This window comes from Pteropus vampyrus, unplaced genomic scaffold (assembly GCF_000151845.1).
Source record: "Pteropus vampyrus isolate Shadow unplaced genomic scaffold, Pvam_2.0 Scaffold29, whole genome shotgun sequence".
In the NCBI taxonomy this organism is placed as follows: domain Eukaryota; kingdom Metazoa; phylum Chordata; class Mammalia; order Chiroptera; family Pteropodidae; genus Pteropus; species Pteropus vampyrus.
Window position 1 is genome coordinate 6,074,381 of NW_011888810.1, and position 10,704 is coordinate 6,085,084.

Genomic DNA, 10,704 nt, shown 5'->3' on the forward strand with positions numbered 1-10,704 from the left:
AGTTAGTCAGGCATTTACAGAAACATCAAAATCGATACAGTGCTAGGAGAAAAGACAGGCAAGTTTTGTAAGGAAAGTTAAGAAGGAAAATAAGACACTTAATTGACATATTTCCAAATTATTCTGGTGTGGACAAATTCAGGAATCCAATTTTCCTTAGCAAGCACCTGGAAAGTGTGAGTATAAATAGCAAAGTGCCTTTATAATACAATTGGCTTGTGGAATTCAAAGATAGTTACATGCAAACATCTTGTTTACATGACCTCAAAATTAATTATTGTATAAGTTTCATAAGGTTATTGAAAATTCTTTAATCTCCTGATATGTATATATCTCCTAATCAGACTGTATTAGTTAGTGGATTATATTGATTTTTGGTAATTTCTGATAAGTATATCTCATTATCGTAAGTGTACTCCATTATTGTAAATGAAAAGTGACTATAAGAAATGCTTAGTATACTTTCATATAGTATGTCATCACCCTTTAGAATGAGCATCCTTTAATCATTCTACAAGTTTTGTGGAATTGGGCATGTGTGGAGCTTGTATTTCAAAAAGTATGTCAGTGTACAGCAAAATGTATGCCTGAATGGAGTATATATTTTAGAATGGGAAACAGAAGTCTACATTTTAAATGACTTTTTTTTTCCCTAATACATAAGACCATGCTCCATGGAATATAGTCAAGGGAGATCAAAGAAAAGTTGGAGATAAACTTCAGAAAAACATAAGTATAAACCTGTAAAGAAAACAGACATACGTTTGGGAAAAATAATCTCAGAGGTATATTTCATTTGATATCTTACAATTGTAAATAAAAATAATATTTGCAGTGTTAAGAATTATGTTTTTATATCGAGGAGTTTAGTTGCAAACATTTCATGACTCGGGAAACTGGCATTACCAAGGGTCTTATCTACTGCCACTGCCAAACAATGAGAGCAAATTAAACAGAAAGAAATTTAAAGACCAGACATCATCACACACTGACAATCAATGCACTCTCTGAGTCTTGTTACACATGAATTCTATGTTCAGAGCTGAATTCTGACACTCAAAACCTAATGTATTCAAAATCATTAGGAACAGTCAAATAGAAAAAGAGCAATACAAACAAACCAATGACAACAAAACATCTTTTGAGACTATCGATAAATTGTATTGAATGTAATACAGAGAAAGGCAAAGGGGTTTGTTTAAATGCTTTTGGCCACTGAAGATGCAAACACCAGCCAAAAAGAATCTTAGAAGCATTTCCAGGTCTATGAATAACACCATGGGAACACTAAAGCAAACAGAGCATATGTTCTCAAATAAAGCAAGGTCGTTACAGTCCAATTTTGATATTTACTTCTAACAAAACTTACGTATCACGTGGTTGACAGACCAGGGCTACAGTTTTAAAAACTGTAGTCATCAAGTGAGTTAAACTTCTGTTTTAGATCATATAGAACAGTTGGAAATTAACAGCAATATCTAATTCCTTGTCATACAGAAGGACTGCTATGGGAAATGTGTCACTGGATGAGACCTCCTGGAGCTATCTCGAGTCTGGATATGGCAAGATGGCAGTGCTGCAAATCCATTGCCTGTACATTCAACGTAAGAACTTTTTTTTTTTTGTCCATTGAGAGTCCCTGGCTATTAAAATACACTGCCGTGATTGTAAGTTAAATCATAGCTGCCAATCAGAAGAAGTACTCTTTCTGATTTTCAGTGACTGTGTTTTGTGTATTAAGCTCACTTTTCAAAACAGCCTCAGCACTGTCTACATTCTCTGACCTTTTTGCTTCATTTCTTTTGTATAACCTTTTCTGCTGATAAATGCGAACAGCTATGGCAGTGATACACAGCAAGATAAAGATCACAACAGCTATCAAACCTAGTGAGAGAAGAGAAAAGAAATACAAAGTCAGAATTTTCCTCTGAACAGACACTATGTTGACTTCATTGTTTAATAAGTCATAATAAAATTATGTTTTACTTAAATCAAGCATCTAGTATATATAAATTGGAAATATCAAAACCAGGTATTTCTGCATCAAGTGGTATCATAATATATTGAGTTTACTTCTGAGTTCTATTAACCTTATAGGTTCACCTCCAGTTATTCTGAATGCATATTATATTGGATTTATTTAGTGCATTTATATTTTACACAAGATGATCTCTAAGACCATGTGGTCACTTCATACTAATATGCAGACAAGTTTCAATTGTTTTGAAATTATAGAGTAGTAGTAATATTGTAAAAATAATTAAATGTTTTTATACTTAAATATGTAAACATTTTAATGAAGTTGATTTTAAATCATCTGTCCTACACTGAATAGCAAGAACAGGTTATGTATATGAATAATCCTGACTATTGAAATATATTGATACTGATATATGGATATATTTAGATTATTTCTATATGAGGAACACGGACTTATTTAAAACATCTGATTGTCAATAAACTATTTAAATCTCACAATTGTTAGCTATCACAATGGTTATCAAACCTAGCCTTATATTAGGTCAGTGGTCTTCAAAGTGTGACCTGTGAATCCCTGGTGGTTCCTGAGACACTTTAAGGGGGATCCACAGAGTCAAAACTATTTTCATAACAATTCTAAATGGCTTTTTCACTGTGTTGACATATCCACTGATAATGCAAAACAAGGTTGGGGAAATCACTGGTTCCTTAGCATGAATTTAGGCAAGGCAGCCGAACACAAGAGTGGTTATTGAATTCATAAAGTGAAAGGCTTGTGCTGCCAGGCAATCACAAGAAAAAGAAAAGCCAGATTCATTTAAGAGTGACCCTGATGAAGAACTAACACTAGTTTTTTTTCAGACAAAAATAGGTACAATGAAAATGGCAATGTGGATCAACTCTCTTATTATAAAACTAGGACTCTTCATTTTAGCCTAAATTAGGTGTAAACAACCCTAATGGAGTCCCAACAAGCCAAACCTATAAAGGTTCTCGTTAGTCAAAATTGATTCCTGAGCACATGACTTCAGGGGCAGATTCACTATGGCGAATCACAATATTGCCAATGGCTAACCTGATTTTTGGCTAGGTTGGCCTTATCTGAGAAGAATAGCAATTCCTTGCTGATAAATCTAATATAAATGTGATAACCAAATTCTGCACTTCAAATTTGAAGAATTTACTAATGGATGTGGTTATTTTTTGTTATTATTAGCCATGTTAATAAATAATAATTCTAATCAGAATATCCACTCGTTGTTATATTTTTGCCTCTCATCTTTGAAAAGCAAACGAATTGCCATAAATATTTCTATTGTTTGGTTATAGGCCTCTTGTTTAACAAAAGACATTCTGAATAATGTCAATGTGAAAAACTGATGAAGATGTTATTGAAAGCAGGCTACTGCTTTCAATTATAAAATAAACATCAACATCACATTGGCCCCGAGAAGACATCTAGTCAAAATCCTGGGTGGACTCTAGAACCAATGATGCTCCATGTATTCAGTGATCTATATCTTTTGACTTGGGGAAAATATGTCGAGATTTTTCATGTCTAAGAAAAACCTTGATCTAACCTGTTATATAAACAAAACAAAACGAACAAAAGATATTCTAAATAAAATATGGCCAACGACTGTACTCTATGCCATTGCCATCTGAAACTCTGTGTGAATGTGTTTTTATGAGGAAATTGTGCAGCTTTTCCTCCATCTAAATCTGATCGTCCACATCTATGTAGCCTGGCCACAAATCTTCTGCAGTATCTGGGTCACCAGTTTTTAAAGGTTTTATTAAATCAATTTCCTAACTTATATTATTCAGGGTTTATAACCGAGAAAATATCATCTAAAATGTAGAACACTGGGGGATTATCCAATCTGGAAAATCCTTAAATGGATTAATTATTGTCACACGGTGGGTGCGATTTATGAGTAACTAGACAACGGGTGAAGAATTCTACCCCAATGCTACCAGATGGAGAAATGCACTGGAGGATGATATTCTGTGATTTAGCAGATAAATTGCACATGGTCCCAGACGAGGCCTTCTGAGCTTAGATGGCCATGACCAGCTGCTCTGCTACTGAAGCTGAGTCCTGCAATGAGCAAAAGCAGACACGAGATCCACAGACCCCAGCGAAGCCCTGGGCTGCAAATCTTCCATACTGTCTTTCTCTGCTCAACGCAGTTGAATCAAGTACGAATTTCACAGGTGACCTGTAACTTGACCTATCAACACAAATCTCCTTTACTGTATAAATCTTGCCAATGATCTTTGCCCAAAGCGACAATATTCTAAAGATTAAATATTTTGTTCTAACATTGGCTTGACTATACAATCACTGTTTATATCTTTTTATCTATATTTTCCTGTATGTGAAATATATAGAAAGCACCAGTATGAGACTGAAACAATTTGTTTGATTAGAAATTCTGGTTTAAAATGTTAAACACATTTGAAATGCTATAGCTTTAAATGATTTTTACTATATAATGTATGAATAACATTAATGTATTTCTTTTAGACTTGCAGTTATTAACTATGCTTCTAACAGGGTTTTTGGTTTTTGCTTGTTACATGACTATTTAGGGATCCTATTTTAGGTATCTTTAATTTATATACCATTAATTTGATAAAAAGAAAAGTAACAGAAGTAGCATTGGGGATGTTAATATCCTCACAAACATTTGACCAGTATTATGCTTTGTCTAAATAAAATCTTAAGTAATTAAAAGAACTTGCTGTCCAGATGAGTAAAGCTATAGAAAGTAAAACCAAGTCAATCAGTTATCAAGCCCACATACGTTGCCCAAGTATATGAGTAACCACATTATCTGGCAATGTAATAAAATAATTGTTTACTTTTTATATCCATATCATATGCAGTGATATGGACATAAATATTTATGTCCACTTAAAATTTCAATAATCTGATTAATAACATTCTTAAAATAATTAATCTGAAAGAAAAAAATGTATTTTGGCGGTCGGATTTGAATAAATTATGTCTCAGAGAAAATGCTGTTTCATTCCCAGGAAAATATACTTAAATTTTTTTTTGCTAATTCTGCAACATAAAAATACGAACCACTTTTATTTCATTTACCTAATATTTGATAAAATTGTAACTAAAAGTGTAATATTCATTGATGGGAGCATCTAAACCATGGAAATATCTGTTTTATTAGACATTAAGGCAACATAAAATATATGCTTCTAATGTTAATTTCAAGTTTTTCCTACTTTTTACATAAATTCTTGCAGAAGCAGTGATATGTTCAAGAAGCCATCAAAAATGATATTTCCTCAAATATACTCAGAATTACCTAGGTAATGTAGATGGACATTTTCGATTTGTAATTATTCACTTTATAATATCCTCTAAGTGTTGCGCTTTAGTGAAATTATCAATCATTTATGGTGAAAAATCTCCGTAGAAGTTGGGATTCCAGGAGGACTATAAGACAATCCAGTACAAATAATAAACCTCCCCCAGTGACCTCAGGATCATTGCTTAACACTTGGGATATGTACAGATTCTTTATAGTTAGTTTCTATAATGCTTAGTATTCATTACTAGTAATGAAAGTAAGTACCAAAGAAGAACTCATTCATGCTTTCTATTACCTCCAATTACTGCAGAGTCACTTCTGATTGCATTAGCTAGAGGTTCTCTGTCATCCCTTGTTCCAGAATGATCTGCAGTGAAAGGGGGCAAGAAAAGGAGGGAGTGAAATAGGCAAGTAAAAAGAAGAAATTCTGAAAATCTTGTGTTTTATACCAGAACGGAATTACAGAGGTCAATGTGGGATCTCTGTTATTTTACACTTAAGCAATGTCAACTGCAATGGCCCACATGCATGAGAAAGTGAGAATCTAGAAAAGAAATGGGAAAGAGAACTGATATTTAAGCAAACCAAACCAATTTTAAGAAACCATTTTTAGAATGTAGTATAACAGTAACATCAGAAGATTTTAAATCCAATGGCCAAGCTGTTTTTGTGACAAGATAAAGGAAGACCCATAGGCCACCTGCAAAGGAGTGTGTCCTTTCCTTTGATGTGGCATCAGTGCCAGCTTGGGCCATACAGCTGGACTCCGTCACATGTCCTGAGACAGTGATGAGGGCTGAGCGGCTGGGGTGCAGAGCAGCCTTCAGAGGGGCCACGTGGCTGAACTGCACTGCAGAAAGACAGCCCAGGAAGCCCTGGGCACCGGCCAGCGCCGTCTCCTGGTCTGCATCACCGTGCTCTGTAAATCCGAAGGAACACCGCAATATTAATAGTGCAAGGACAGATGGGAACGCCACACGTGCAACGTTCTGGGTCCATTCATCAACGGGAACACACCAAAGAACTAACTTTGCTAACTTGGTCCCACCACAGAGCAGTCACACATTTGAACATTCGCACATTCAAGCATATGCATTTTTAGAAAGACTGCATTCTTGCCTCGGAGTTTTTTTTTTTTTTTTTTCTTTAACGAGAAATGAAAAGGAAATACACTTTAATGAAAACATAATCAGGATGGTGCTTCCACATTTCTTCTACAAGCAGATCTTTAAAAAAACTTACCCTTTGAACCAAAAATAAAAATGTAAATAGATAAGATTCACTTTTCTGGTATACATCCGATATGAGGCAACTTTTTAAAACCATACTACTGAATTGAAAACATTTTACCTATTATAAATTATGGTATAAAAACTTTAAACTCTAAAATGAAAATGGACAGTCAATTAATATTTACTATTTTAAGAGCTAAAGACACAAGAAATGATTCCTTGAAATTCGAGCATCTTGCATTTTAGTAGGCAAGACAGAAAGCAAACCTAGATAAAGGAATTAATGAAAAATTTTAAGAATGATAATGCTTTAAAGAATTGGAAAATATGACTGAATGTACCTGAAACCGAAATTTATCTTGATAAATGTGATTTTTGTGTGTGTGTCTATTATAAAGACGACTTCTTTTCACAGCTCTGTGCTCTTGGTAGTCTGTAGATATTACTCCAGCAGCTTCTGGCTCTTTTATTTCTTTCTCAAAATTTGTAAAATTCCTTGTAATTTTGGATTTATCAGATTGTCCTCAGGTATGCATCGTCCCTCGTCTATTCTGCATAGATCGTGGTGTGCTATTTTAATCTCTTTAGCCTGGAAAATTTCATACATTGTACATACAACTAGTGTTTTGTCTTTGTCTTTTTATCCTTCTGGACTGCTGATTATTCACACTAGGTGTGCATATTCTCTAACCTATTTTCTCATCTGATTTCTATCTTTTAGGACTTATTTTTGTGTGGGTCAAGTATTTCATTCACTTGATCTTCCAGGAGATGAATTCAAGTATCGACAAAGATCATTCTTTCCTGCTGAATTTTTTTAGTCTGGAAAAATACCTTTAGTTCCTGAAGGTATTTTTGTTGCTTTGCTAGAATTTCCTTCAAGCTCTTACTAAGTTTCATTCAAGATGGAGTCTGTCTTTGAACAGCTTTATTTTGAGAGGGAATGATTCTGGTTACTCTAGTTTTTCTCCCATTTTACAGATGTTGAATCTTCTTAAGTATGGGTTGCTTTTCTCATCTGCTAGTTGATTCTCAGTCACTAACTTCTGTAGGTGAATGATGCCAAGAGACAGAAGACAACATAGCCATCATGTCAGTGAAACTACAGGACAAAGCGGACAGAGAGGAATTGGCCCAAATTTCAGGTAATCCTCAGCAGGATTCAGGAAATTCTCAAAATTCAGGTCATTCCTTTTTGAGCAAAAAGGAAAAATGGGCTCACTGATGTTTTCAATGCTGACTGTCCCCCAGGCAGTGCAGAGATCTATGTAAGCCAAACATTTTGAAGCTGGGAGGCGGGACGGTCACCACGATTCAGGTCCCCCTCCCAAGACTCTTCTCGCTGCTCCCAGACTCTCTTCCAACCAGAAGGCAGGGAGCCCCACAAAATTTTCTCGCTGGCAACCTCCAGGCTTCCTTCTTCCTGCTGGGCTGGACCAATGACGTCTTGTTTCAGGGAAGCCACAGGGTTGGAGTTGAGAATTAGGAGTGGAGGGGAATTGCAGAGACTTTGCCTCCATCTCCCCAGAATTGAGTTCATACAAAATCAATGTCTATATTAAGTTGCTCATAAGCAAAGTTGGCCTTAGAAATACATGGCATCAGATATCTGCATTGACAATTGTGCTAATAAATATATCTTTCCTATTATCTGACTCCTGAAATGTCAAATCACATAAAGGTTAGAACAAGGAAGGTGGAAGAACTGAAAACAAGTGTCTCCTGCTTTACACAAATTCTGATAAGATAGTCATGTTTTGGATGTTTCCCCTTATAAAAATCCTTAACTGACTCAGATTTTGGGGTAGTCTTGCCTATTAAAAAATTAGCCTCTATTGTGTTTTCCAACAAAGGGAAGGACTTCTGCTTTGTTAAGGAAGAAACCTTTTAACAAAAGATCTATGAGAAAAATAGAGTACTAAGGAATTAAAATTTGTATGAAGTGCCTTTCTATTCCTAATTATGAAAAGGATATGGAGTAAATGGAAGAACAAGGAGTGCTTTGGAAATTTCTTGTGGTTCTAGTAACCAAAAAACAAAACAAAATGCAATAAAAACAAACAAAAACCCCAGCAACAACCAAAAACTGGGGAAAAAAAAAAAAAAAGAATACAGAACAAAAATAAATAAAACCCAGAAAACACATCTAAATAGTTTGGCTATACCTATGAAAAGGGATCATCTTTTAAAAGTATCTTGATATCTTTAATCTATAAAGATAAAATAGTTAAAGAAAAAGATGATAAAGATAAAGAAGCCTTGCCTGAATATGTTACAATGAACCAAAGGAGAAGCTGATCTAAACCCCGAAGTCATCATACCATTTTATGCAATTACAATAAGGATTCAGCAACAACAGGAGAAAGTAAGTGGAAAAGTAAAATAGCAAAGCAGGCAGCAAATACCATGTAGATAAAGGAGTAGGGTTTCATAAAAGGTATTTATTTGCCAACGAAACCTATTGTTCTGAGACACAACCTTGAAAACCCGATGAACACAAAAGCTATTTACAGTTAGCTATCTCTGAGTAACCTGCACTTATCTTCTGCTTTCAGCATAAACTGCCTAATCTTAAATGTCATGTGACAAGACATTTACAAAATCACGTGTCCTTAAGTAGTCTAATTAAATTTCATATGGCATCCCTTGGCTTTGAAGCAGGTTTCACATAAAATATACCTGCGATTAAAGTCTGTTCCTAAAGCTCTTCTAAGGAGATGAAGTAGACATCCTCTCCCTCTGACCACACACTTTACTTACATCTGGCCTAAATCTCCACTGCAGAAACCTGAGTTACTTCCTGGCTCTGCTGCCTCAGAAGAGATAAATGACCCCTATGGGTCATTGCCTCTAAATATACCAAAGCTACTGCTCAGAATGAGTAAAAACCGTCTCTAGGCGTTTAGAGAACTTCTAACGTAAAAACAATCCGTGAACAGAATTCATGATTTAACTTTACAATGAGTTTTGGATATAAAGAGAAAAAATAATGCAGCCTATTAATTATGGAAGAATATGAAGCCAGTTGATTGGACGCCACCTGGTTCTTCCCACTTCCACCAGGGTGTACCAACAAATTTTTGCTGTCGGTGTTCCTGCACCATTCTCTCTCCAACATAAAAAAGTAATACACAGTAATACACTCAGCCTTTGAACAGTGATTTTTCAGTCATTTTGAAATAGGTTAAATTACATCATTATTCAAAATGTGGGCACATTTTCCATAAGAGGATTTATGAAATTTCAAGATTATGCAATGATCTTAATTGAGATTTTTTTTCATGTGGTGGAACTGCTACCCAACAAAAGCTTAATAAATTAGCAACACAATTTTATCCCTTCGAATTCCCTTTTATTAATTAAATCGTAGAGAAATCTCTTTTTATATAATTTTCAAGCAAATAGTTCTCTTAAAGGAGCTGACTGAAGAATCATTAACCTTGGCAATTGGTACTTAATACATTCTAAAAAGCGCACTTAACAAAGAAATGGCATCAGGCTGTCTGCCTTTTCAGAAGGGGAACCAGAAAGGAAGGAATTGTTTTCGCTCTGTCCTCCAGTACTCATTTCTACAAATAAGGAGAGACTGTAGGAAGAATTTTTCAGTCCAATCATTGTTAACAAGCATTACTAGCAGATATCAAGCAAGGAGGGTAATTTTTATGTAATCATATCAAATTGTACCATGATGACATGGAAACCATCTCTAACCCTCTATTACAATTAACAGGCAACACCATCAGAATTCAATTTCACTGCTCTCATTCCGACTAGTCCTACAGATCATTAGACTGGCCTGTCCAGTACCTCTTCTGTGGCTGTGTCCTCTCTCCACTGCCCAGGGTCCTATATTCACACCCTTGCCAATTCCATCTCTCTCTTCCGTCAGTGCCTTGTACTTTAATAAAGTCACACAATAGTATAAGTCCCTGATCATGGCTTTATTTTTCACTTAATCCTGGGGCAGATACATTTTAAAGCGTGCTAATAATTAAAGAAATAAATGATCACTTTCTCCTTTTTATTTTAAAACTTATTCTAGTTTTATCATTATATGAAGTTTTCTAGATTTGGCAGCTGACAAATATATAATTTGGGATTTGTGGCTTTTGCTTTTATCGTTTGGTAGTTTTTGAAGGTTAAGTAGAGTTCTA

The 10,704-nt window shown here is 35.0% G+C and overlaps 1 protein-coding gene across 6 annotated transcripts in view; it reads right to left on the reverse strand.

The window, feature by feature from the left end:
- Nucleotides 1–1,111: 1,111 nt before the first annotated feature.
- Nucleotides 1,112–10,704, reverse strand: part of CNTNAP4 (contactin associated protein like 4) — a 227,469-nt gene continuing 217,876 nt past the window's right edge. For 5 of the 6 annotated variants that reach the window (XM_023528552.1, XM_023528553.1, XM_011356657.1 and 2 more), the window contains 3 exons: nucleotides 6,019–6,237; nucleotides 5,614–5,685; nucleotides 1,112–1,884 (listed from right to left, as the gene is read on the reverse strand). In XM_023528552.1, coding sequence (XP_023384320.1) covers nucleotides 1,691–1,884; nucleotides 5,614–5,685; nucleotides 6,019–6,237 — 485 coding nt within the window. In that variant the 3' untranslated portion in view covers nucleotides 1,112–1,690. The remainder of the gene's footprint in view (nucleotides 1,885–5,613; nucleotides 5,686–6,018; nucleotides 6,238–10,704) is intronic. The other variant, XM_023528550.1, reaches the window with a different exon arrangement.